Genomic DNA, 26,823 nt, shown 5'->3' on the forward strand with positions numbered 1-26,823 from the left:
GCGGTACGTGATCCTGCGTTCATCAACTTTTGCGAAGAGGCTCGCGTGTTACATCCCCAAAAAGGGACAACTACTGAAATGGTGATGGTTGTCTAATCTCGACGTACCCGCGAATCGACCAGGCGTAAAATACGAGCATGTAATTTAACTCCTGGCTGATAAATTGCAGGAAGCCAACCCATCCATGATCTGATCGAGGAGGAGCGGCTGGGATGTTGAACGGATGGATGAATCCATTGTGAAAACGCGCGCCCCTAGCGGGAATCGCGATTCACTACACACAATCATCCGGTGTTATGGCGACCACCGGCGAAAGCGACGCTTCCCTTCGGCGAAAATTAAGTTGCGCGTACAGGTAAACGTGACCTCCCCTTTACAACTTATCGCTACACATTATTAGGTGGTGACGAGCTTGTGTGCGTGGAACGCTTATCCCAACAGCGCTACCCCGTCTTTCCCCCTACCGCGGTTTATCGAAACCGAATTAGCGTCCCGATAGCTTTGAACGCTCCGGTTGCCATCCACGTGAAACACCGCGGAACAGCTCGGAACACGCACAAACAACGACGCGGGACTCCACATTTAGCACACCAGCTAAGGAATGCGTTCTTGCTAACGCATTGCAAAGTCAAATGTAATCGCAAGCGAATGTTAGCACAAAGTTTGACAACGTTTGCTACAGCGCACCAGCGACTACTAAGGATAAACGGGCGACAAAAAAGATGCTCTGGGGCATTTGTACTAACTACTGTTATGTTGTGAATCCGTTTCTAGATAGGAGAATCTCCGCGACAGTGAAACGACGCAATATAGCAAGTCCCAGACGGCTACGTTAGCCGCTTTCTGTTTTGGGATCCACATTGCAATACGAACCGCGCGGTGGTACCAAAACGTGCTAATACTGACCGACCTGCCATATTTACAAATGCTTTACTGTAGCCAAGTTATTATTAAGGTGGCAGGTCGGCGGTGGTGACAGTCTACACAACGGTTCATATGGGGGGGCTCACGACGCTTAAGTAGGCAGCTGATGATGATGACAATGACACCCAGAGAACAAACAAACAGAACCCCGACAGCCCCATTTCATGGACAGCAGGCCTTTTCCTCCGCATACACATACAGAAAAAGATGTCCAAAAAACTAGAACTAATCACGACCCAAAAATTGTGTGCGCATCCCTACTCATGCCCATTTCAATCTCTGAAACTATGAAAAGAGTCAACCCAAGAGTTGAACTCCCTGAGATGTTTCCCTCGCATTTCTTGACGTCAGAAAACAGTCGGCAACTTTTTTTACTTCGGCTCACTTATGCCGCGACAACTATTGTATCAGTCCCCCCAATATTTTTAATTTGTCAACTTGAAGCCTTTCCTTCCGGTGAGCGTAGACTGAGAGCAAAGGGCTTCACCGTACAAACTCCCGTCTCAACTCCCAAAGAAAAGTCGGAAAGAGCCGGCCGGTATTTCCTGCAGCGGCGGGCCGTTTCCTGATGTGGTTGCTCGGCTCTGCTGGGACTGTCGTTTCCGCGCAACTAACGTGCCCGCCTATCGCTCCGTTGCGGTGTGAAGCTCCTGCGCCTCAGCAACGGTGGCTTTGCTTCTCTTTTTTGGACTCAGGTTTCAGCAGCCCACATGCGCCCCCGCGTGATTCTCGCCGCGCTGCTCTCGGCGGCGGCGGCTGCACTCGCCAGCGAGAACCGCGACCGCCAGCCGCCCGCCGCCGGATTCAACTACAGCAGCATTTCCCTGGCGCCGGAGCACATCCCCTACTTCTTGTACAACAACAAGGAGGTCGCCGAGCAGTGCAGGCTTGACCCCCTCTGCCCTTTTCAAGTAAGAGACCTCTGGCATGCGCTTTTTTCCTCACAACCGGATTCGACCTTCCCGACTCTTTCAACAGCATTTTGCCCTGCTGAATTTGTCTTCCTGTTGGGGTTATGAGAAGAACTGCGATCCAGAGAACCGCTTCAGCTATCCCGATTGCAACCAACCGGACTCCGGATGGTAAGGCTCATTTCCGATCACCGTTTTCCGCAATTGCGTTTCCCGGGAGAGAGCGGATGGCGCGGCGGCTTTTGCGGAGCGGAATCCGGATTTGCGGCGCGTTTACTCTCAGGGTGGATTCCGTGGAGGCGGCCCGGGATCTTTTCTGGAAGCAGGCTGATTTTGGCTACGTCAAGGAGCGCCGCTCCGAGCTCCAAACGCTTTGCGAGGCCATCAAGCCTGTAAGTCTTGCGCGTGGGAACCGGGGGAAAAAAAGTTTTTTCACCCGAGGGCCCCCAGGAAGCACCTCGACTGGATCGGCACGTACATTTGAGATGCAAAGAAGAAAAAAAAATAAGTGTCATTTGTCCAGGGGGACTCTTCTTTGAGATGCACGAGCCATGCAAGATTCTGTCAAGCAAGCGGCCTTTACCTGGACTTGCGGAAACCGCGCAGAGGCCATGAAAGGTCATTATGATGATGATTTTTTTTCATGGCGAAGACAATCTACTGACCGCCAATCTGGCGCACATTTATGCCGCAGGTACCAGGAGGGCTTCATTCAGAAAGGTGAGATCGGCGGTCATTGCCGACTCAACAAGCGAGCGCTGGCTGCGGCGGGACAGCACAAGAGCCCGTTGCAGTCTTGGTGAGAGAGTCACGCGCGCCCACCGCCAGCTTCTTCTCCCAACCGACGGCTCATGAGTCAGTCCGAAAGCCCCCGGCACTTTTTCAACTCGGCGGGCACGCGTGCGCGCAAGAGTCAGGACGGGCGCTCGGCCGCTCGCCGGCCGCTGCTGCCTTTCGATGGGCCCGACGGTCGATGCTCCGAAGCGCCGCTTGTCGCCGAGCGTGTCGTCCGGCGCCGGCCGGGGCCTCGCGTGCGCCGCCGCAGAAGAAGGCGATCTCGGAACGCGCGGCCATTTGGAAGCGAGAGTCACTCGTATGCTTTTCCCAGGTATGCCGAGCTGCAAAGCTACACCGAGCTGGACTTTCATCCCTTTCGCTCTAAATCCTGTGACATGGTCATCGAAAAACCCACCGTTTTCATGAAACTGGATGCCGGTAAGACTTTTGAGACCAGCGGCTGTCGGTCGCAGGCCTTGGCCAACTCCTCATCCTCCCGCTCATTGAAGCCAAATCGAATCTTGACGAGCGCTTTCCTCATTTGTCGATCTCAAAGGCGCCCTCTGCCGCACGCGTCGCCCGGTTGTCTCTCGCTGTCGACGTTGTTGAGCGTTTCCGTTTTTGTCGGTCACGTGGCAAAAAAAAAAAAATCCTCTGCGTCTCTTTTCGCCAGGGGTGAACATGTACCATCATTTCTGTGACTTTGTCAACCTTTACATCTCCCAGCACGTCAACAACTCCTTCAGCTCTGACATCAACATCATCATGTGGGACACGGTGGGTACCCGCCTCCATGGCCACGCGGCCGTCACTTTGGCTTGTATTTCAAGTTGACCTTCGCAACGCAGGGGCGGCCGACCGCCCGATGGATTCGCGCGTCTGTGTGCGTGTCATTCATATTCGAGATTTTGCCGCGCGTGCAAGCTGCGCCCTGAGCATCCGTTTGGCTTTCACGGTAACGGCTCGATCGCGGGAGGTCGGTCGATCTGGGCTCAAAAAAGCAGCTTTCATCATCATATTAAGGCTTTTTATTGACAGGCACATTTTCAACCCATAAACGATTCGATAAGATAAGATAACCTTTATTTGTCCCACACATTTGCAGTAACAAAATGGGGGGGGGGGGGTAGAAAAGAAAAAACGCCTCAGATATGAAATAAGTCACCAAAACAGGAGAGATGGTGCCCTTTTAGGCTTTTTACTAGGAAGGGGGGGGGGGCTGCCTGAATGAACTCACTAGTTTGGGGCTGCTACTCACAACTATTTTCATGGATTTTTTTTGGGGGGGGGGGGGCTTAACTAACAAATCAGATTAAAAAAAAAAAAGGACTTCCCATCCCGGGCCATTTTTTTCCAATTCCATTCCTTCACTTGTGCAAGACGACAATGTTGATGAAAGCGCGGCACCAACAACAAAAGGCATTTTGCACGATTGCTCACTTGCAAGATGCTCTTTTCCTTCTGTGCAATCAACAGAGCTTTCACGAATATGGAGATTTGTTCGGTGAAACATGGAAGGCCTTCTCGCAATCGGGTATCGTTCACCTCAAGACCTACGATTCCAAGAGAGTAAGTCAAACGTTGCGTTGCCCGTCAAAAGCTGGTCGAGTCCCGACAACGATCCCGAGGCATCCGTTTTGTTTTCAGATAGCTCGCTTTCATGTATTTTGATCGATCAGGCAAATGTCTGCCCACTTCATTTGCGTTTCAAAAATGAACTTTACTTCTGGGGATAAAAAAATAAAAAATAATCTGAAGTCCTGTTTTTTTTCAACTCTTAACTCATTCACTCCCAAAGACGTTTTAAAACGTCTTTTCAGACTTGGTCTAGAATTGGCTGGTACTGAATGAGTTAATGCCAAAATGTCTCTCCTTTTCTCTCTCTACCGCCAGACATGCACCCCAGTATCTTGGTCTTGTAACGTTTTTGATGCTTTGCTAGGTCTGCTTCAAAGACGCCTTCTTCTCCCTTCTCCCGAGAATGAGATACGGTCTCTTTTACAACACGCCGCTCGTAAGTCGACCGACAAATGGCCCCGTTTGTGTGAATGAAGACTTCCCTTTTGGCTTACGAACAGCGGCCTGTCCATCGTGGCTTGCGCGGCAGCACGAGCAAAAGCAGATGTCATTGACGGTGCCGTATTTGACGGCAGGTCTCCCGTTGCTCCAGCGAAGGGATGTTTCGGGCCTTCTCCCAGCACGTCCTCCATCGTCTGAACGTGCTGCGGCGCGGAGCCGCGGTAAGAAGGCCCGTGCAGCCGACCCACTCTCCTTCAGAACTCGCGGCGTCCTCGGAGAACCGAGACCGGCCAAAGCTCCGGAGAAGCTCCGCCATTGAATCAATCTCCACGCAAAAGCGGCCGGAGCGGTCGGGAGTATCTTGCGCCCGAACGTGGACCCATCAAGCTCGGCGGGGTCTTTGAATGAGTGCTTTGCTTCATTTTCCTCCGTGTATATGCGCTTCCCAAATTGGATGCATCGGTTCTGCTTCGAGAAAAAAATTTTTTTTTGAGGAATGACTGCAAAATAACTTGTTTCAAATTTACATTTGGAATACAAACATCGGTACTATTTTCCATGGAGCCGTTTTGTTTCGCTTCACATTTCTTGTTGTTGTTGTTTTTTTTTTTAATAGGCGGGACGCGTTCGCGTTACCTTGCTGGCACGCAGCACAGAATACCGAAGAATAATCAACCAGAACGAGGTGAGTCCGACTCCTTCCGCCTTCTCTTCCTTCTCTGCTTATTTGAGGCACTTGTTCCTTTGCTCCCTCGCCAAACTCGCCCGATCTCACGGTGGCGCTCGGGCATCAGAGACGCAAAAGCTCGCGTTGGCTTTCTTTTGCCACCAAGGCATTTGCCGACCGCGCCAAGAAAGTCTCTCCGCGATGAGCGAGAGGAGCGCCGGCCCCGGCTCGCAATTGAATCGAGACGAGACGACGTTGTCCCTGAGCAGGAGCCAAACGAAGAAAAAAAAAAAAAAGGGGGTGACTACTGGTCTGAAATTAAACGGCCGTGACTGAGAGTCACAGTCAAGAGGCCGGGGAGGCGGAGGCGTGTCCGACTCCAAAGCCAAGCGCGTTCGACTAATCCGGCGGCGAGGTGACGCGATCTGACCCCGACTGTCCTCGCTCCTCCTCAGTCTGACTTATTCCCTTTTTTTCTGTCGCAGCTGGTAAATGCCCTGAAAACGGTGCCGCGGCTGGAGGTCAGCGTGCTGGACTACAAGTACAAGTGAGTGAGCGCGCTTTTTCCGGCACTGCGGAAATGAGCCGGCGGGCCTCAGGAGCAAGTCGAGCGGCGTTTATCCCGTCTCGGCCCGCGGCCGAGCGCTGACGGTGTTTTGCCGACTTCCTGTGACTCCTGCAGGCAGGTTTCGTTCCCGGAGCAACTGAGGATCACCCACAACTCGGACGTCTTCATCGGAATTCACGGGGCGGGACTGACGCATCTCCTCTTCCTACCCGACTGGGCTGTGGTCTTGGAGCTGTAAGTGGCTCCCCGCTGAACCGCCAAGAAGGAGACGCGGGCCTGCGAGCTCGTGATTCACACGTTCCGGGACGAGCAATATTTTGCAAGGAGGAGTGAAAAAGCGCCTGAGATCACCGTTGCGCTTGTGCGCCTCCCAGGTATAATTGCCGGGATGAGGGTTGCTATCGAGATTTGGCGCGGCTGCGGGGCGTTCGCTATATGACTTGGCAGAGAGAGGACAAAGTGTTCCCCCAGGACAAGGTAAGGGAATGCTGTTCCGTCAAGGCCATATTGATCCCGGTTGTTGTCGTCGTGGAACGATCCTTTGTGTCTCGACCTGCCCCAGGGTCACCACCCGACTCTTGGAGACCATCCCAAGTTCACCAACTACTCCTTTGACGTGGAGGAATTCGTGCGCCTGGTGCTGGAGGCGGTGCGTCACGTCACGCGGCATCCCAAATGGCAGCGTTGGAGCCTGCGCGATGAACTCTAGAGTCACCCCAAAAAGAAAAAGCCAACATTCTTGGTGAGGTTGAGGGGGGGGGGGGGGGCGACATCTCCGTGGATCCGAGCGGTCAATCAAAGAATTCACCGCGTCCGTGCCGAGTGACATCTGTCGCATCTGGCAAACAACGCTTCTTCGTTCCACGCCGAGAAAGTTGGCGAACGAGCAGCTGCGCCGGCGTCCCGTAAGATGCGGCCCGCGGTTGCTTTTGATTCGTTTCGCCTCCAATCGAGCTTCCTGCCGTCTTCGTCTGACAATCGGAATTCTCCCGCGACGGGCCGGCGTCATAGCTTCTCGGCTTCTTCTCAGTCAAGCGGACCCGCCGCCATTCGCCCTCAGCGCCTCACTTGGTTGTTCCTTGGCACCCAGTTGCCAGCGGATGGCGCCAAAGCAGTCCTTGTTCTCTCCACGGCCCGAGCGCAGAGACGGCGAGTAGGTGACTTTTTCAGCAAGTCGCGAAAACGGCCAATGCCATCGCCCGCGCCGATGATATCGGCGTCTTAACTGACCATCATATCGTGTTTGATCAAATGAGCATCGGTAACCTGGAACGAACTGTGTGTTGGACTCAAGTTGTCAGGGCCAAACTGCAGTCTTTTCAAAATATACAAATCAAAGCGCCTTCTCGTGTCTCGTGTTGTCGTCGGAGGCATCAACGAACGGACTCCGTCCTCATTAAAGCCATGCTCTTTTTGAAGTCTGACCTTGGGAGGGGGCAAACAAGCTGAACTTTCTTTCCTGACCGTTTTTGCTGATGCCAGGCATCCCTTTCATGATTTTAGTGAGTGTCAGTTCAAGGGAAAAGAAAGGGCACGAGTTCGGTTTTTTTTTTTTTTTTTTACCGTCACCATCATAAATCTGCATGACTTTAAAAAAAAAAAAAACCTCAGCGCTCATGGCTGCATACAAGCCACGTGGGGGCAGTACAACCCCACAAATGAGTCAAAGTCCAAACCCTGCGCGTTGATCGACCCCAGGAGCGTACTCGGAAAACAAAAGAAAACTGCGAGTTGGTGGCGATTTCCAGGGGGGCAAGGGCCACCCGGGTTTGTCGTCTCCAATTCGGCCCACGTTTGCAGCCTGCTCTCGTTGCGCCTGAACTTTGGGCCGCATCGACGTCCTCTCCGCGGATGGACGCCATTTGTGGCCCGGCCGGGGGTGACTGCCAGTGTCCCCGTGAAGAATGAAGAACCCCTCATCACGTGTGTGCAGTCAACCACGCGAACTTTGTCTTGGTTCCAACCTGCACTTCCTGCATTTATCTCCACTCTCTGCTCTGGAGAATTCGAGCTACGCGTCAGCGTTTCCGGATCCGATTGAACCAAAGTCATGGGTGCCGACCGCTTTTGCCCTTCTGAGGTCACACCGAGTTCACGGGTGGGTCCCCAGAAGGATTTTCACTTTTGCTGTCGTCTGGTTCGGACAGCATCAAGATCTTCTTCGAAACACCTGAAAATGAATTGGAATGGATTGCAAACCCACAAGCTTGCATCGATTGCCTTTTCAGACTTCCTAGATGAAAAAAAATAAGAATTTGAGGGTGATTAATGAAGGAATATCGATAGAGTTGGTGGGAGGGGGGGGGGAATAATTCCTCCAGTCAATAAGAGTTAACCCGCCACTCTCCCTCAGGGTGAAAATTGGGTGATGATGGCAGTGTAGGAATGAAGCTCTATTCCTGATGGCGGGGGGGAGGGGGGCTTCAGCATCCAACCGTGTCACCCGATTAAAAAGAGCCATTTTTTTAAATCGGAGAGTTGCGAGGGTGCGAATGGGTTTCTTCTTCCATGGCGGCATCGAGAAGCGTCGCTTTTTTTTTTTTGGTCACCATTTTGATGTGCAATGCTTGGAGTTCAAAAGTTTGACAACTATTGTTCCGCCGCACGAAACTCTCCTTCGAATCACGACGTTGGAATGCATAGACCAGGGGTGTCCAATGTCGGTCCTCGCGGGCCGCCGTCCTGCCTTGTTTTGCAGCTCTCCAAGGAACAACGCACCTGAATCAAATAACCAGGATCGTTCTCACGTGCTTCGGAGCTGGCCGGTGAGCTGATCATCTGAATCAGGTGCGTTACAGCCCCCCCACCCCCCCAGGCCCGAAGCCTCAACCGTTCGGTAAAAAAGAGGCGTCAAGCGCTCACTTGCTTTCTCCACATTTAGAGGACTGAATTGTCGCCCCCGCCCCTTCTAAGAGCCAACTTCAAGCTTCGTGGGGGCTCCGTGATAAGAAAAAAAGGGGGGGCGGGGTTCGCTTGCCGTTCAACTGGGCGGGCACTGTTGCGCGTCCTCCGAATGGGAAGGACCGAGGACGCGTCTCACTTCTCGCGACCAATCGATCCCGGCGTGCCAGGGTGGAGCGAAGGGGGTGGGGGGGGGCGACTAATCGCCATTGCGGCGCCACCGTAGCGCCGTCACTCCTCTCGGCAGGTTGCGCGAGGCGGTCGCCAGGTGAGCCGAGCAAACTTGTCACGAGGACTAAAGACGCGTTCCCTCCCGCTCGAGCGCCTTCCGGTCCGCATTCTTTTTGCGTGACTTTCAAGGCAGCTCGATGCGATGTGGAGATGGGACTTGGCGAGTTGAGCGCATTTGGAGCGCCTTGCCGTTCCGACCCGCGGCGGGGACGCCGCAGAAAGGATTGTGAGCGAGACACGCCGGACCTTCGAGAGGACGCGCACTCCCCGACAAGCGGCACTTTCCCGATATCCACTCTGTAAATTGAGGTAAGTTTATTTTTGCCATTTTTATTGTGGTTGCTTCGGATGATTTTGACTTTGAATGTCCACTCCAACGTTCTTAAATGATGAAACGGTGGTGTTTACTTATTTTGCGCTGAAGGACGCGATTTTGTCGGCCGTCCGCGCGTAAAAGCGCGCCGGCGAGATGGCTCGAGTTGAACGCGTGTTTGCGCGCGAGTGTGCACTTTCACTCAACACTCGAGCCCGCCGCGCACTGATTGAGTGGCGGGGGCCTCGTGCCAGTGCCCCGCAAGCTCCGCGGAGCGAGCTCGACCGAGATGGGCTGCTTGCGGATGGAGACTCTGCGAAGGACGCACAAGTGCGAGAGAGAGAGAGGGAAGGGGGGCCGTTGCAGAATGGAACGGTCGCATTCCTCTGAGTGAAAAAAAATTGCACACTCCTCTTTCTTTCTCTGGCTCTCAATGCGCGTTCGTAATCGTGGTTTAATGGTGAGTCCCCCTCCCGACCGCTGCCCATTCTTTGCCCCGTCCTGGCGCTCCACAGCCCTCTGCAATTTGTACTGTGTTGAGAGCGAGACCTACTCCACCGAGAGCGGCGTCCCAAAGTGGGGAAGGTGCTGGAGATGAGGGGCGGATGGGAGAAGAGGAGGGAGAGGATCGGGCCAGGCAGGGACCTCATTCTCACTGACAGTCAGATGAACAGGGGGGCAGCGCTCTCAACCCCTGTGCCCCCCCGTGCATGAGTGAAAGGCTCCTTCCCTTTGGCCGCCATCTCTTCCCACGCTGCGCTACTCCCGCTCGCACGCTGCTAAACTCAATGACTGCATTTCCTCCATTTTCAATCTGGACCCAGATTGGGTTTTTTTCAGTCGACTACGCAGGAAAGTCTCTCGATCGAGATGACTCGATTGTGTTCGGCCATTTGACCAAATCAAAGGGAGTCAATTCAGCACCGCCTTTTGGGCACTTGGCACTGAAATGAAAACCGAGAACCGCAGTCGCACAAATCCGCCAGTCGCGATTGCCACGCCGCGGTGCCAAAGTACTACTTTTTTCTGAACGCCTTCTTGAAATGGTTCGCTTTTGGCGCCAGGGATGAATGCGTGTGCACCAAAACGGCGAACGCGTTCCAGCGGTAGGATGCTGAGCTGCGTGTGTTTTTCCTTGCTTGCGTGCCTTTTCCCACGTAACCGAATCGGGACCGTTTGGGTGTGGCCCTTATGCGTGCGCTGGGCTCCATTGTTTCTGTCATCCAGACGGGCCTTGGCTTCGGCTTCGGGACTGTTGACTTTGCCAATGTCTCTTCTGATCAGGATGACTTTTCAAGGTAACGCCAACACTGACGTGACCCCATTGCGGGGGAAGAAAAAAAGACATGCAAGGCCACAACGTCAAGATGATTTCTATTCACATGGAAAATGATGGGGGGGGGGGGGGGGGAAGGAGGGCAAGCCACTTCCTGTTGTTTTGACTTGTTTCAAAAGTGCGACTTGGCTGGAAGAGAGAGTGTGTGTGTGTGTGTGTGTGTGTGTGTGTGTGTGTGTGTGTGTGTGTGTGTGTGTGTGTGTGTGCGCGCACACAGGCCAATAAAATCAAAAGTGCCTTCAAGTTCCAATCTCATTTCGGTAACGTCTCTGCTTCTCTGCGATTGAGTGGAAGCGTCTTGCTTAAAATTGAAGAATATTTTTGCTGAGTTTCAACTACGCAAGACTTACCGATTTCTTTTTTTTATTATTATTAAATCTTGCTCGCAAAAAAATACACAAATGGGAAAAAAAACCCTGAAAAATTTAAAACTGCAGACTAGACTGAAATTTTTAAAAACCCCAATAAAAAGTAAAACAAGTCACTTTCCTCCAGAACTCAAAGTAATCCAGACCAACAAGCTCATTTAAACTCACCACATTTCCATAACAAACCTCAAAAGGTAATGAGAAGGACCTGGACTGAACATTGCCAAACTATTCTAACCGTGGTGTGCTTGAGAGGGAGTTAGCGGCCCCCCCATCGTCTCAGGGGAGCCGCACGAACAAGGTGTCATGCTCGGGGGAGCCCCAGACAAATGAATTCACTTCTTGACAACCAATGCGAGACGCACGCCGAGGCGACCGGCAAAAGCAAAGTTGTATTTTTTTTCCGAACCCGCCATGATATTCGAGGGCAACTGTTGCACGTTGACCAATCGGTGACAAATGAAGAGGTCACATACGTGTTAGCCAAGAATGTGGAATGCGTCGCTCAAGGCGACAGGCTCTGAGGCCGGATTGAAACTTACGAGTGTCAGAAAAAAAAATCTGTCATCTGAGACAAATTTTTGACTCCCTTATTTTTTTCCTCTTGTGCGAAAGCAATAAGTTGGAGGACTGACCTTGAGATGCCAACAGTATGGTGAGCTACAACAATATTTGCTTGCTTCTTTGGTGGCACTTTCAATGAGAAAGCCGCTTCTTGGTTTCTGCATCGCCTTGTGCATATTTACGCATTTCGGGTGTTGGGCCCGCCGCCGTTTGCCGAATCAATAGCCACGCCGCGTGAAACTTTTGCATCAGAAGAGGTGCGACTGGTGACAGTTGGTTGTTTCACCTTGACGCTGCTCTTGCTCTCAACGCAAAGAGCATCAGACAGTTCCTGGCCAAAAAGAACACGAAGGAATCGCTCGACCCGTCACTGTGTGATTCGGATGGGAGCGGGGGGGGGGGGGGTCTATCTGATTCCATGTGACTTTTCCAGCTTGCATAAAGATGAAAAAGAACAGTGCCTAAAATTGAGTCTTGAGGAACTCCACATTTAATTTCACAGACTCTGGAGGAACAAGTATCCCAACTTAAAAAATAGAAATCTGTTATGTGAACTCCCTCCACTCGCCACGGTCTACGTCTCGTGATTTGGGCACTCGCCCTATTCAAATGTTGTCAAACGTCCATCACTGCTGCACTCAAAAGGTCATGGGCGGGACTACAACTTCATCATGTACATTTGGTTTCCTGTGAGCTGATTTCCATTCTTAGACATTTCGAACGTGTTACCGGCGTCATTGTGATGTTACTCGGCAGCGTGGCTGCGCCGGCAAAAGCATGGCTGGAAGGGGCTCTGGAAAAAAAGAAGCCGTTCATTTTCTGAATGCGGATATCGTCATTTTTCATTTCATTTCATTCATTAAAAAAAAAAATCTCCATCCTGTTATTCTCATCTCTTTTGCTTCCATGCTCTCATCCTCACCTCCCGCCTTGCTCTCCCCCGCTCGACGGCGATGCTGTCACAATTCCTCCCGCTCATCTCCCTCCCGCGGTGTCACGCATCAATATTGAACCACTGTCACACTTTGTATGCACTCGGCGATGCTGTGTCACTTTCCTCTTGCTGATAGTTTGGACAAGGATACTTTCGACACCAACACACACACACACACACACACACACACGCAAACACAAGCGCACACACAGCTTGTGTTGTCACCCAAGTCGGTTCTCTTCTGTTCTCTGCCAGCCAGAGTGCACGCGGACTACAAATGGATTTAAATTACACGAGCCGGAAAAAAAGAATGCCTTGGAGAGTGGTCGGCACATCTGCCTCCCAGTTCTGAGGTTCCGGGTTGAAATCTCGTTCACGTTGTTGGCGTGTTCTCCCTGCGCTTGCGTGGGCTTTTTTAAAATTATTATTTTTTATTTCATTTTTTCATTCATTCATAAAACACGCGTTGGGTTCGTTGAAGACTTGGAGTTACCTTTCGGAGAGAAATCGAGGGTGTGTGGTTGTTGATCCACTCCATCTGAGATTGGATCCAGCTGCCGCGTGACCCCGAAGAGGTCACGGACGGCCCAAGGATGAGCCTCGGAAGCCTTTTGGTCAAAGCGCTGTTGGAAAAGCAGCTCCGCTCCACCTGTGCGAGTCGCCCCTCCCCGTTTACATTGAAACGTCTAGACTTGCAGTGTGAAGTTTGGAACTGCCTTTCGAGGGGGGGATTTTGTTGTCAAGCGACCTTCTGTATATGTGACGTGCTGCTCCAAATAAAGCTGCCTCGCCTTCGTCTGAAACACGCGGGGCGTACCGCGGAGTGATATTACAATATTTACAAACCAAAAAAATGTCACCTGAAACCAATAAAAAAAATGAGCATCAGATCAATTCTACCTATCGATCGGTCATCTTACAAGGAGGGACCACCCCGCCAGCTCACAGTGTCAGGCTGTTCGATTCGTTCGCCGCTAGGGGGCAGTAGCACGACGCGGACCGCTCCCGACCGGGTTCGAAGCCGGCGGCCGCTTTGCATTTACAGAAGGCAGAACTGAATTGGAAGGGCCCACGATGAATACTGAAGGATGAGAGAGGGGAAGACATTTCCTTAGGAATGCGAACCTGTTGTCTTTTACTCCGTATGCTGAGTTAGTCGCTTTGGAACGAGAGGTGTGTTGACACACACTTAAAAGGACGGATTGCAAATTCACCCTCCTTGAGCGCGCCCCTCGGATTTATGGAAAATCGCTCCCGTTGACGACTGTTTCTCTGTTCGAGTTGACCTTGCAAGCAGGATGTGTGTAAATGTGTGCGTGCATGCCTGCGCATGCCTGCGCATGCGTGCACGCGCGTGTGTCTGCGTGCGTGTGTGCGCACGCAGCATGTCCAAATGTTTATGAGTGATGAGAGTGTTTCATCATCATCATCATCATCATCACCGTCACCATCTGTGGTTTTGGGGCCCCGTGAATGATGACGAGTCTATTTTTTTTGGGGTCAGGCGCCTCCGTTTTGATGAAAAATGTCGAGAAGCACACATCCATGAATGGGTTTGTGTGTGTACCGTAGCCACTGTATGTGTGTGTGTGTGTGTGTGTGTGGAGTGTGCAAATGTGAATGAGAGCTGTGCGCACCTTCATGCGAGGCCATTGGAGGTTATCCGGGAACCCAAGGGCCTCTCTCTGACCCGCTGTCTGTGTGGCTTGCTCATTCCAGGGGCGAGAAGCAGGAAGAGAAGCGGGAGGAAGAAGAAGAAGGCGGGCCAAAGTGTGAATGGAAACAGCGATGGCCCCGTCTTCTTAGAGAGGCCGCTACTCGGTGGAACCGCCCCATTCACGAGGCAAGCAGGTAAATGGCAAAGGCCGCAGTCGGGAAGGGATGGAGAAAATGCTGATTGCGTCCATTTGATCGAGTGACGCGATTGATTGCCGCGCCTACGAGATGTTGCGATTGAGTGTCCGGCTTCCTCTTGGAGTTCCTTATTGGACAAGCGAGCGTATTTGGAAGCTTCAATGTACGCGCCGTGCCTCATGAAGGAGGTCATGAACGACCAGCCTAACAATGCACCAACGTGATTATCGATGCATGAAAAAAACAGCAAATGTGAGATAAGGCTAATGAAACGGTCATATTGCCAAGGGGAGATTCCTGCTTTTCACTTTTTGACATCTGCTGATTCCCCCCCTCGCGTTGTTGCTATTTCTTCCCAAAATAATGCCGTGTTTGCCGTGATGTTTCGCCTTCAGTGTCCAGGTTGTAATGTCGGCTCGTGCCCTGTTCCCCTCCTCTCTTCCTCCTCCATGGCTTTACTCGTCCCTCCTCGCAGGATGGAAGTGTCGGGGCGGTCGGTGTGGCCTTTGCGGTTGGCCTACCTGGTGGCCTTGGCGATGCTGTGCGTTGGCCTCGCGGCCGCCGGCGACCGCAACCATCGAGGATCGACGGGTACGCATGGCGTCTGAGTCCTTTTCGCAAATACCGCGCCAGGTCGATCGCACCCATGGAGAGAATATCCGGTCCGCTGACAGAACGTCGAGTCGGGTTTATTTGTGGATGGCGGGGTCCACAGTTCCCAAAGATGGTCGAAAGCCCAAAACCCAACACGGGAAAAGCTGAAAAGAAACTACAACAATAACAACAACAAATAAAAAGACGCGGGCGAGCGGGGAAGGCGGGGGGCGACCTTGAGAAGGAGCCACCTCGAGTATGGAGGAAGCCAAGCTCAGACCTGTGAGGCGGATGTGCACGGCGCTTGGCGGCCACGCCGAATCAAGCGCGTGAAATTGTCCAATTTCCTTTCCGACTGGCTGTCGCGTCGGTTGGAGAGGATCGACGGAAACGAGTCCTCCTCTCGGGCTTGGATACAAACGGCGAGTCGGGCAAACGCCGCTTCAGCCCTCAATGCAAAAATCTCAGCGCGGCTGGGATCTGATCCACCCCAAAGGTGTCTGGAGACGTCCGGCGCTTCAGGGAACCCCCGACGCTTTTTTCACTCGGCCCCTTGGCGGATGAGTGCGATTCCCATTCGAGACTCTCCCAGCGGCTTCCACGAAGGCGCATGGCAACCCCCCCCCCCCCCCCCCCCCCCCCGCTCCTCCTCGCCTCTTCATCAGTAAGGCGGTGCAAATGGAGGAATCCGAATGAAGGCGCGCTGGCTTGCTGGCAACAAGCTCCTTGTTCCATTCAATGAGGACAATTTGCCGAGCGGTCTGTGGGCTTCCTTCCTCCCGCCGCTTGTGTTTTGCACGGTGACCTTCATCTGCAGCCGAAACGCGACGGCGAGCCCGCTATGACTTTTCCTTCTGATGGAGAGGAGGCGGCGGCCCGCTTGCGGCAGGGACGGCGCTAATTGCAGGCCTTGCGTCTTGTGAAGGTGGCGGGTGGCCGGGCCCTCCTTCGCCACCCTCGCCGTGGAAGGAGATGACGGAAATTTTGAATTTGCTCGAGGTCGAAAGCGTGTTGGCTGCAAATATTAGCCTCAAACGCAAAGTGTTTTCAGCCTAAAAAAAAAAAAAAAAAAGGTCATTTTGGGGGGCGGAGGAGGCGGGGGAGGGGGGGGGGAGCTTTCGCTGATTATGTCACAGAAGACTCCGGATCAGGGCTCTTCCATCCTGTTCCTCGAGGGCCGCTGTCTTGCCACTTTTCCGTTTTCGCGCTTGCCGATGAGCCTCAATTCCTCAATTGTGGAATGGCCTTGATCATGACAAGTGGCAAGTGATGAGCCAAAGAACACCGACAGCCCAGACGAAATGCCGGCCAGGAGAGATGAGACCATCTTCTCCAAAAGGCACACACGGCGGATCGGGGGACTTCTGTTGGCTTCACGCTCCAACTGAAGTTCTTTTAGCCGCCACAGGGTGGCTCCGCAGTTCAGAAGATGCTGTGTGGGACGAGTTGGCGGCGTGCCATTGATTCTGGAATCGCCACCGGAGAGGCCTCGTGGTGTTTCGTGAACCACATTGAGTCAAAGTCAAATATAAAAGCGAGCTCGTCTCGCAGACTCACTGCGAGTCACCTGTCCCCGAACAAGGTTGTGCCAAGCGCGCTCGCCACGTGAAAGCCACGCAGCAGACGGGGCCAAGATTCCCACGCCCGATGCGCGGTGCAAACACCAGGCAAGACATTAAAACAAAAACAACAACAACAACAACAACAACAACAAAAAAGAAGCGTCTTTTCAGGTGGCGGGATGTGAAAGAGATGATTTGTGAAAATGAATGGATTGGTGGCCGCGTCATATGCGATCTGTCATCGAGTGACGCATTCTGAGAATTGGCGGCCGGTGATGCTTTTTTTGCGGGCTGTGAGTCGCGCCGCTTCGCGAATCGACCGGACTCAACAAAGCAAGCAAAAGTGAAAGAAGAACGACTGTGTGTGGGGTGGCTAATGCCCGTCCGTCTCTCTCGACGTCCAGTCTCCTACCAGGTGAAGCAGGGGACGTGCGAGGTTGTGGCTGTCCGTCGCTGCTGCAATAAGAAGAAGATCGAGGAGCGCTCCCAAACCGTCAAGTGTTCCTGCTTCCCCGGCCAAGTCGCCGGCACCACCGGAGCTCGTCCCTCGTGTGTGGAAGGTCAGCAACAAACGCAAACGCCTGTTCACAACTTCTCTTTTGGCCGAGCGGAAATCCTCGTCCGCCTTTGCACTCCGAAGTAAAACAGACGCCGTTGACCAGGAAGGCCACACACCTACATATCAGCAGGCTGCATTTGACCCCCCCCCCCCCCCAAATCGGTTGATGTCTCCGAAAGCTCATCCCGATCGATGAAAAGTACGCTTGTGGTACATCCGATCTACTCTCAGTCATGTTTTTTTTTTGTCACTTTCCTCCTGCATGGGAGTGCTTGGGTGTCGCTGTGTAATCTGTTTCTTTTCGGGTTTCACTCCACCCGTGCGTAGTCTTGTCAAGCACATCTGGTTACTAAATCATAAAGTCGAGCCATCTCCAACTAGGTCACGCAGGATCACTGCGCGGTCCAGTTACGATTGCTGGAGACTTTGATGTTGGCTGCTCGTCTCGTGTACCGCGGAGGTGTGTTGTTTGTGCACGCGTGTGTCGTCTTTCTTTTCAATCGTAATGACCTAATGGCAAGGTTCCGCCACTCATCTTTTTGTTTCCACACCAGCATCGAGCCTATCGACGACACACACACACACACATGAGCCCGTGTAGGCCCGTTGCGTGCAGAGTCCCTTTCTAAAGTATTCATGGGCAAACACTCAGGCAGTCTGCACCCTCGTGCATGCGCGCGATTGTGTTTTGCCTTGCGCCGGTCCTCATCCATCCGCCGAAGACGCACAAACTATTTCAATGGCTGTTTTGAATGCGAATGAAAGGATTCTCGTTGTGTTTTCCCGTCTTGCGATAATGAGGCTTTCCGGGTCACGGAAGCCCCCCGCCGCATTCAACTCGCGGAGCAAATGAATCACACGACATCTTCCATTTTCCGTGTGGCCGTTTGAAGCGAGAGCAAACGGTCTGACCCTTGACTCGCTTCCACACGCTGGCGTGACTAATTGTTCGCTTTTCCTCATTCACATCAAGCACTTGGGGCCAATCGAACGCAGGCTCGTTTTTTTTTCCCCTCCCCCCCCCCGAGTGGTGAGCCCGTGTGGCTCGCGGGCGCTCGAATTTCGGCAAAGCCCCTCGCGGCTGCGGTTTGCCGGCGGCCCCGGCGGTCGTCTCGCCCAACGTCAGCTGCAACAAATGAAGGCGGGGATGTTTTTATCGAGAGCGTCGGTGGGCGCCACGGAGGAGGGGGGGGGCGAGCAAGACCGATGCATTCGTGAGCGCGTCCGGAAGAACAGGCGGACCTTCGCCAAGGTTGCGCGCAGGCCTCCGAGAGGTCCGCGCGGGATGCTCCCACTCAAAGCGACGTTCGCTCGAGGTGAAGGCAGAGGCCGTTGCGCGACGTGACAAACACAAGTCGACTCGATGGGCCCGCGTCTCTGCCGTTCTCGGGCCCCAATCGGTGCAATCCTTTGGTCCTCGCAAGAGGACTTTCGCTCTGTGACCTTGTGGGGTTCACTGCAACTTTGCCGAGCAATTTCAGTGGAGTGAGCGAGCCCACAAGGGTCGAAAAGCGCTTTGACGAGCCACTCCCCATGAGTAACTTTGAACGTTGGCTTCGATTTGGACTTGACCCTCATCAATCTGCCCTCCGACTAGGGAGGAAGAACGTGTCCGCTTCAGGAAATCGACCTTAATCCTTAAACGGACTGACCCAAGATAAAGTGGAATCGCAACCTTTTATGACATCGCACTCACGGGAATATTTGCCATTCATTGATTTCAAAAAGTCGACCTTATTTGCATCGGACTTATAATCATGAGAGACCAGCTATCGGTGTTATCTTCATTGATTGTGGCTCAGACTTCCCTAGTAGAGCTAAGACCAGCCTGTCATGTGTTTTCAGAACTTGCGGACGGGGTTTCCCATTTTCGAGTGCAGTCCGTTAAAGTGGATTTGCCGCCGCAACCCCCCAAGGCAAAAGCGCCTTATTGGTCCCTCCGTCCTCCGGGGCCAGGCACGCGGCTGCACTCCTCACTTTGTCCGCATGATGTCACAAACGGGACAACGAAAAGGCTGCTTGCAAATTCCACACGCTTTCCCGAGCCGCGCGAAAAGCAAATCTCTCCGTGATTGACATCTCGCCATCAGCAGGTGGAGGCGCGATGCTGTCGGCGGCCCCGTGGCCGAAAACAGCTGCGCGCCTCACTCGGAGAACCTTGAGGCATTCGTGGAGGCCCTCCCACCAGGAATAAATGGCTCCATTCAACAGCTGCACCCTCGGCAAAGAAGTTTCCTGTGCCCTCGTTTGGCACGCTGAAACTTTGAGCGCTACCTTCACAGCGAAAATAAAAAAGAACCCCCCCCGACCAACAACAACATGACTGTGCCATCGATCCCCAACGTCGCTGATTGATGCGTGTTGAATGTTTTGACACGGCGCATCAGGTCTCGGCGCTTGGAAACGACCCCGTCCGATTATAATGCCGCGACCAGTTCAATGAGCAGCCACAATTGATGACGGCTCACGTTTGCATTCTCGCCTTTCCTCGTTCAACGTTACGAGGTGCCACTTGGGGCGCCCGACTTGCGTTCCCTTCCCACTCGGCAAAGGTGCGAGCGTGAGCGCGAATGCTCCGAGATCGAGGGGTGACCGGTCGCGGCCTTCGGCCTGAAGTCGGTTCGTACGAGGGTCATTCCGGTTCAGGAAGAGGAAACCAAATGACTCAAAACGTTTTCATTCATCAATTCAAATGAAAACAACAATAACATACAGTATAACAACAAATAAACCTCAGACTGACGACAATGATGGTGAAAACGTCCTTTGTTTTGGTCTTTTTCAATGAATATCAGACGGGAGCTTTCGGGCTTCATTTTCAAATGATTTGCTGTCGCGTTGCTGTGCGTCCGTTCAGAAGAAGGAAGACCAAACCGTGGTTCCAGAATCGAATTCCCTTTTTTTTTCCCCCGACAAATACTCTCTCTCTTAACTCATTCAGTACCAGCCAATTCTGGACCAAGTCTGAAAAGACGTTTAAAAACGTCTTTGGGAGTGAATGAGTTAAAAACCTCAAACTAAAACAAAGCCCCTTTTGAAAGAAAAAAAAGAGAGAAAACTCACAAAAACGAACAAACCCGCAGTCAAAACGAATTAAATGGTTTTTAATAGATTAAATGGAGAAAATAAAAAGTGACTATGATGGATGAAATGCCAAAGTATTCCACCCCCCGGTTGAGACGGAGGCCGTTCCATCTCCCCCCACGACCCGACAGTGTCAGTCAGGCGCAGGCACGTACAGTCGAAAATGTCACGATGCACCGCGGGGACGTGAAGCCATGATACAAACGTGTCACGTGTTGAGGCAATGCTGCAAAATGACATCACGGCCAAATGTTACGTCACAGGCAGAGGGTCGTTTCGAAAGGCAACGGCAACAACAACCGAAGAAGACTTGACCACACCGGCTGAGCAAAAACAATCCGATCGGGATGCCGCAGGCCGAGCTCCGGAGCGCATCTGTTGTTTTTTCGGGCCTGGAGGGGCAGCGGTTGGCCGACCGCGCCCACCCGCTGCGCTCCCGCCTGGGAGAAGTGGCGAGCGCGCACAGGCCATTAGCTCTTAATAACACTCAAAGCGCCATCATCGGCAGCATAATGGAGACGTTAACAAGCGCGTTACACAGCCGTTGCTTTTTACAAGCCGTCGAGCTCGCGCATCAGAACAACCCGCTTCCACGTTCGTCTCGGTGGCGAGTCTTTGATTTCGGCGCTGCGCTCCCTCTCCTCGATTTTCAGTGGAACACTCCACGACAGATATTCAGCTTCACTTTTGAGCGCTCCTTTGCGGAATAGCCGTCCTCCAAAAATCGTTCTTCATTTTCCTGCTACCTCATTTTCCACTCGATATGTTTTGGAGTCACACAAGTCCGAAGCTGAATCTCCCTCCCCGCGGTCGCCCTCATGCAACCTTGACTGCCAGGGCAACGTACACTTCAACAAATTTGTGGCATAACAACAAGCTCAACTCAACTCAAATGTATTTGGAGAGCACTTGAAAACAACCACCGCCGTCTCCAAAGTGCGCTACGCGGAGCAAGACTTCACACGACAACAAACAAGAAAACAATCCGTTCACAACCAAGGCAGTAGAACTAAAACTCAAGTCTCATGCCAAGTCAAAGGCCAAATTGTGAAAATGAGTTTGAGGACCAGTTTGAAAGACGGGCAGGGCGAGGGGGCTCGCCGAACGCGTTCACTCCAAAGAGAGGGAGCGGCAACGGCAAAGGCTGCGCGCCCTCGGAGCCTCCCCTATGTCCTCGCTCCCTCTAATGGTGTCCGTTCTGCAAGACCTGAAGCGCGGCGCTCCGAGAGGTCAGGTGGGACATTTCAAGATTGCCAAACAAATCATCGGATCTTCAAAACAACTCAAAAATGAGCCCGTGAAGGGGATGCCAGAGTAGGAGCGATGTGCGCCCTCTTTCCGGTACGGCCCAAAAAGCGAGCGGCAGCATTCTGGCCCAATTGGAGAGGCTACACGGAGGATTGGCCCACTCCAAAGTCAAACGCATGTCACAGTGATCCAGCCGAGATCATCCAAATATTTTGAAGTCGGCCCATTCAATCATCCGCCCATTCTCCCAAACGTTTTACCTTACGAGGGCCGGAGAGCCTTTGCCAGCCGCCAGCAGGACGGGGGAAGCCCTCAACTGGTCGTACGACTGTGAAAACTCAGCACGTACTTATTTAAATGGTGAAATGTTATTGCAGTGGTGCGTCTAAAAATCGGCCCCATGACATTTCCTATCTCTGTCTTCTTGTCTGCCGCTTTTCCCTGCGTCTGCTTCTTCAGCCTCCATCGTGGCCCAGAAATGGTGGTGCCAGATGCAGCCGTGCATGGCTGGAGAAGACTGTAAAGTCTTACCCGACTTGACCGGCTGGTCCTGCAGCACTGGCAATAAAGTCAAAACCACAAAGGTGAGAGGGTCTGTGTGTGTGTGTGTGTGTGTGTGTCAAGTTTGCATTTTGTGCGCCCTTACCTCCCTGTCCCTCTTTTGCTTGTTGTCCGTCAGTGTAAGGATGTGACTGTGCGTAGAGTAAACGGGATTGAACAGCATTTGGCAGGACAAAACGATCCTAACTCACACAGCTTCCAAAGACAAAACGCATGCGTGACATCACGTCTTTTTGCAGCACGTCTCGCAAATCCCTCCACCCAAAAGGTGGTGTTTCTTTGAAAGGATATAAGTCAGACGTATTACTTCAGCCTAGAGGTGTTCCTCAAGGATCAACCTCGGGTCCTCTTCTTTCTTTTATTTTTATGAAAGTCCCTCCCCCCCTCAATCTGTATGTTTTCATGTTTTCAGACCATTCTGTCCAATTAAACCTGATGATACTGTTATTTAGACATCAAAGCGTTCTACTTTACAAATTCAGGAAACTTTACAGCATGACTTGTTTTTTTTTATTTTTTTTTATTTATTTTTTTTACCAAAGTAAAACACGTATGATGCTTCTTGGTCGAAGACAGAAAACTTAATTCTGCTTTAACTTCTTTGCTTTTGGCAGACTGATTGAACACTCCAAATTGTCCCAAGGCGTGAGTGTGAGTGTGAGCGCGAATGGTTGTTCGTGTTTGCGTGCCTTGCGATTGGCTGGCAACCAGTTCAGGGAGTCCTCCGCCTACTGCCCGAAGACAGCCGGGATGGGCTCTAGCACCCCCCGTGACCCGTGAGGATAATGAATGAATGCATTTTGGTGCAGGTGTTTTGTTCAAAGCGTTATTTCACATTTCACGTCGGGGGGGAAAAAAAAACAGACCACCTACTGTACGTCCAAAATAAGTCAACAATAGTGATGGAAAATGAATAGGATACACAGCGGACACCTGAAAATCAATGTCGAGTCTTTGACCGGACTAACCTGGGAGGCATAGGTTTGAATCTTCCTCGGCGCTCCCTACGGAGCGGTTGGCTGAACCTGGGTTGTAAGGTGCCACCGACAAATGCAATCGTTTTAGTGTCAAGACCTATCGGTATCCAGTAACCTCATCTAACCTCGAAACATCCCTTCAAAAATAGACTTCATAAATATATTACAGACGCCCTCTCGGCTTGCACCAACATTTGATGCAGCACAGACAGGCCTTGATCTTGAACGCAACACTTTTTTTTTTCTTCCTTCTTTGCGCAATAGCTCGTCGGAATTCATGTCTGGTAAGCGGAACCTCTTCAAAATTTCATGACCGGAGCATCATATTACATGAGCGCTCATCTTGAATGAAAAAACCCAAACCTGCACAAAAACCTATTTTGGAGGGGCCTCGATGATTAACACAAAAGTCGAACATCAGACCACATTCCACGTGCGACGCCAAATTGACAAAAAAGTGATCGAGTTCCAAGGTGCCGACGTGCGGGAGTTAATTTGGGCCGCGAGCGTGTCTCTCGGCAGAGCGGCTGCACTTGATTTACACCGGTGCCGGGAGAAAGACTTGCGAGGCCAAGAAACCGTGCCGGCGCCATCAGAGTAATTGCTCACGAGATGGCACAACAGCACAACATCTGTCACATTCATTAGAACGCGTTATGACCGGGGCCTTCCGCGGAGCTTTTACAATTAAGGCTCGTAATGAAGTTGCTAAGTAGGAAAGAACGAGGAGCGGAGGCGGCCGCAGGCGCAGGATTTAATGACCGCGGGCCGAACGACAACTCCGGGACCCGGAGGACAATTCTCCCCGTCCTGCGTCCGCCTGTTTTGGCCGAGCGGGGAAGGGGAGCCGATAGGCGGACATTCATTTATAATTGTGAGGGGATTTGGGCTCACTCAACTCCTGCTCGTGAGACTCTGCGACGGATGCCGGTGACGATTGCCGCAACGAGACGTGGACTCCATGGCAACCGTTTGCAGGCCACCGCTCTCGCCCTCTCCGTCTCTCGTTATTGTCCGGCATTTCTCCTCCCGCTCCCCTTTGCAACCGCAACGATGCCTTCACGGCCATTAGCAATTGTCGCGCGCGTCTCTTGACTCCCACGCGGTGTCGGTGCGCCAGCCGAAGATGTACGGAACGTGGCTGAGCTGAGCGCATGCAAGAATGCGGCAAGGCTCTTTTAATAAGGATGCGCTGCGAGACGGCACATCTCATCAACGTCTCTGACGAATCGTTGCTCTCGCACGGTCCCGGCGACGCAACCGCAAGCATTCTTCGGAAAACTCGGGAACATTTTCTGTAACCCGTGTACATGTAAATTAGCCAAAGGATTTTATTTATTCATTTATTTCTGGTTCCGAACCGGCATTTAAGATCGGTGTTGTTGTTGTTGTTGGTCTGAGCAGGGAAAAAAAAAGACATTTATCATCAACAATGATGACAATTTATTTTTCTTTGATACAGCAAAACTATTATTTTAGTGTCAAAAAACAAACAACAAAACCAACTGTAAAGTTTTTAAAAAACGGCCGCAGGTGCACTGATCCATACTGTACAGTGGAGAAAGAAAAACATCCTTCGGTTCCTTTGGATTTGCTTAATTCAGTTGCACGCAATGCGTATATGTATTACAAACACACACACACACATATATATATATATATATATGTATGAGAGAGAGAGAGAGAGAGAGAGAGAGTTGGAAAATGATTCCAGTTGACCACTTTTTAATCATATGTAACTGAAAAAAGTCACTTGTACATTTCTTCACAGCTTTTGCTGGTAAACGAGCTGTGACAAATGTGCATTCATTCCATTTATGGCCAAATCGCGCTAACCTCGGCTATTGTTTCCTTTTCTGCCTTTAGGTCACACGATAACAAGAGACCCAGTGGAGCAACAGGGAAAGTGTGGACGACTTGTATCAATTTACAATAAAGGGGGGGGGGGGGACCTAAGCGCTATCATGCCGTACCCGTGGCCGGCCAATAGGGTTGCCCAGGGTGTACGAGGACCGCAAGAAGTGACTGGAATGTTCATCTGCGGAATTCAATTGTGAAGACTGAGTGAGCATTTCAAAGTGCGTCTTTCAACAGAGCGTTTTGGTGGAGAGGCCGGCGCCGCGCGCCGCGCGCCCTGCAGACCTTTTGTCAACTTGTAGAGCTCATCTAGCGGAGCCAAGAGATAGCGGCTCGTACCGAGCAAATTAGGCTCCAATGGCTCCCGTGGGCCAAGTCGCTGCCAAAAAGACTGTTTGGCGAGAGCCAATTTGCAGTTCTCATTAGCAATTGCAGTGTAGCAACATAACTGCGTATTAAAAATTCATGTCTGATATTTGCACTAGTTGAAACCTTTGGCTGCTGTTTGCTTATTGCCAGTCTCCGGCGATCACCCGGCGGAAGTTTTCTCAGACCTCGAAAATTTGGCGTCGAACATCTGACATTGCGGGTAGGCAAATCCGCGAGCTGGGCCGGAAACGTTCGGAGCGCCGCCGCCGCCTAACGCGCCACGAGGCCAACGAGTAAATCGGCAGCGTCTTGTATTTTCGCTCGGGGTAAACGTCCTCCGCTGTCATCATTGAAAGAGCGATCGGTCAAAGGCCGAAGCGTCACCTTCGTTTGGCCGGCGGACGCCTCGTCGAGCTTCCGAGCAGAGCAACTTGGTCTACCTTCACGAGAAACCGGAGGCGTTGGTGCGCCTGCGCTGATTTGACCCCCGGAAAGCTTTTCCGCATCAATATTTCAGTGAGATGTGGTGAAATAATTGCTGCGGTTGAAGCCTTTGCAGGCTTTTCCCCGCAGGCTCCGTCGCCGTCGCTGCAATGAGGACAACGGCAAAAGCTATCTCGCATCTCGCGCTTCATTCCCTGCTCCTCTTCCTCGTCCCTTGCTTGCCCCCCCCTCCTCCCTTCCCACTTTGACAATGCTCACCGGTGAGTTAATTTTGCGCTGAAGATGCCCCGGCTCGATGGTCGTTCCTCGCGTCCAATGGCGAGGCTCTCCCTAAAAGTGTGGATGCGAAGGCGACGGGTCATCGTGTCTCCCGCTTGGCCCGCTGGGGACCGCCGCTCTCCGAATGAGACTCTCGCCTTTCAGTCACGCCGCTTTATGAGCCGTGATAAATCTGCAAGAGCCCACTTTGTGCCGTTGCCTCTCCTCTGCTCGTCTCAGCTCTGCGCCAGAGGGAGCTCGGGGGAAAGCCGGCCTGCGAGTGGCAAGACGGCGCCGCGTTCTCATTACTGAGGGGCCGGCGGAGCGCCCGGCTTCTCTCGGGAGCGCTGACACGGAATATTTTTAGGCCCCTCTCCCCTTTCCAGCACCGCAGCTTTGCCACGCCGGCCGCCGTTCTCAGCAACAGCTGTGCGTTCGCAAGCGGAAGAAGGCGGACTTTCTGGAGTCGGCTCGACACTCAACGATCCGCGGGCGGCGTCGGGGTCATCCGCGCGGTCGGAACCGTCGCCCGCGCTGTAACGACGCAAATGGAGGACATCTATGGCGACCAAGTGAGTCAGCACAGTCAAATCAATTTCTTACAGTAGACTTTGAACAGAATGGGCCTCTAGAAACGTGAACCCCTGTCGAAAAATACGCAAGATGGAACAAAGTACAACAAATGACAGCGGTGACAACCCCCCCAAACAAACAGGAAAACCAGTCAGACCAAAAGTGTCCGCAAAAGGCACGGACTGTATATGCGTTAATAGCTTGACGCCAAACCACGACAGATATGAAACCCAAACTAGATCCACGCCACAAACACACTTGCTATCAAAATGCAAAAAGGAGGCGAGCAGCGACATGGCATGAAGCACAAAAGAGAATTCAACACAAAAGTCATGAGTGAAGTGAGGAACAATCGAAATACAACAGGTGC

General features: G+C 52.3%; 2 protein-coding genes across 2 annotated transcripts; both read left to right on the top strand.

Annotated features, from left to right (window-relative positions):
* The first annotated feature begins 280 nt into the window (after nucleotides 1–280).
* Nucleotides 281–7,208, top strand: eogt (EGF domain-specific O-linked N-acetylglucosamine (GlcNAc) transferase). The gene is made up of 16 exons (XM_086118496.1): nucleotides 281–355; nucleotides 1,572–1,835; nucleotides 1,903–2,006; nucleotides 2,119–2,227; nucleotides 2,359–2,453; nucleotides 2,530–2,634; nucleotides 2,944–3,050; nucleotides 3,286–3,389; nucleotides 4,089–4,181; nucleotides 4,555–4,626; nucleotides 4,766–4,852; nucleotides 5,248–5,316; nucleotides 5,784–5,845; nucleotides 5,981–6,100; nucleotides 6,241–6,343; nucleotides 6,429–7,208. The coding sequence occupies exons 2-16, from the start codon at nucleotides 1,635–1,637 to the stop codon at nucleotides 6,573–6,575; spliced, it is 1,578 nt and encodes a 525-aa protein (XP_085974622.1). The 5' UTR covers nucleotides 281–355; nucleotides 1,572–1,634; the 3' UTR covers nucleotides 6,576–7,208.
* A 2,093-nt stretch (nucleotides 7,209–9,301) lies between these two features.
* Nucleotides 9,302–25,282, top strand: tafa4b (TAFA chemokine like family member 4b). Its single transcript, XM_086117882.1, has 6 exons — nucleotides 9,302–9,307; nucleotides 14,233–14,364; nucleotides 14,843–14,958; nucleotides 16,928–17,083; nucleotides 21,874–21,998; nucleotides 24,819–25,282. The coding sequence occupies exons 3-6, from the start codon at nucleotides 14,844–14,846 to the stop codon at nucleotides 24,828–24,830; spliced, it is 408 nt and encodes a 135-aa protein (XP_085974008.1). The 5' UTR covers nucleotides 9,302–9,307; nucleotides 14,233–14,364; nucleotide 14,843; the 3' UTR covers nucleotides 24,831–25,282.
* The last annotated feature ends 1,541 nt before the right edge of the window (nucleotides 25,283–26,823 follow it).

The sequence above is a fragment of the Hippocampus guttulatus genome, chromosome 8 (genome assembly GCF_054856545.1).
Source record: "Hippocampus guttulatus isolate MCC_2025c chromosome 8, RoL_Hgut_1.0, whole genome shotgun sequence".
NCBI lineage: Eukaryota > Metazoa > Chordata > Actinopteri > Syngnathiformes > Syngnathidae > Hippocampus > Hippocampus guttulatus.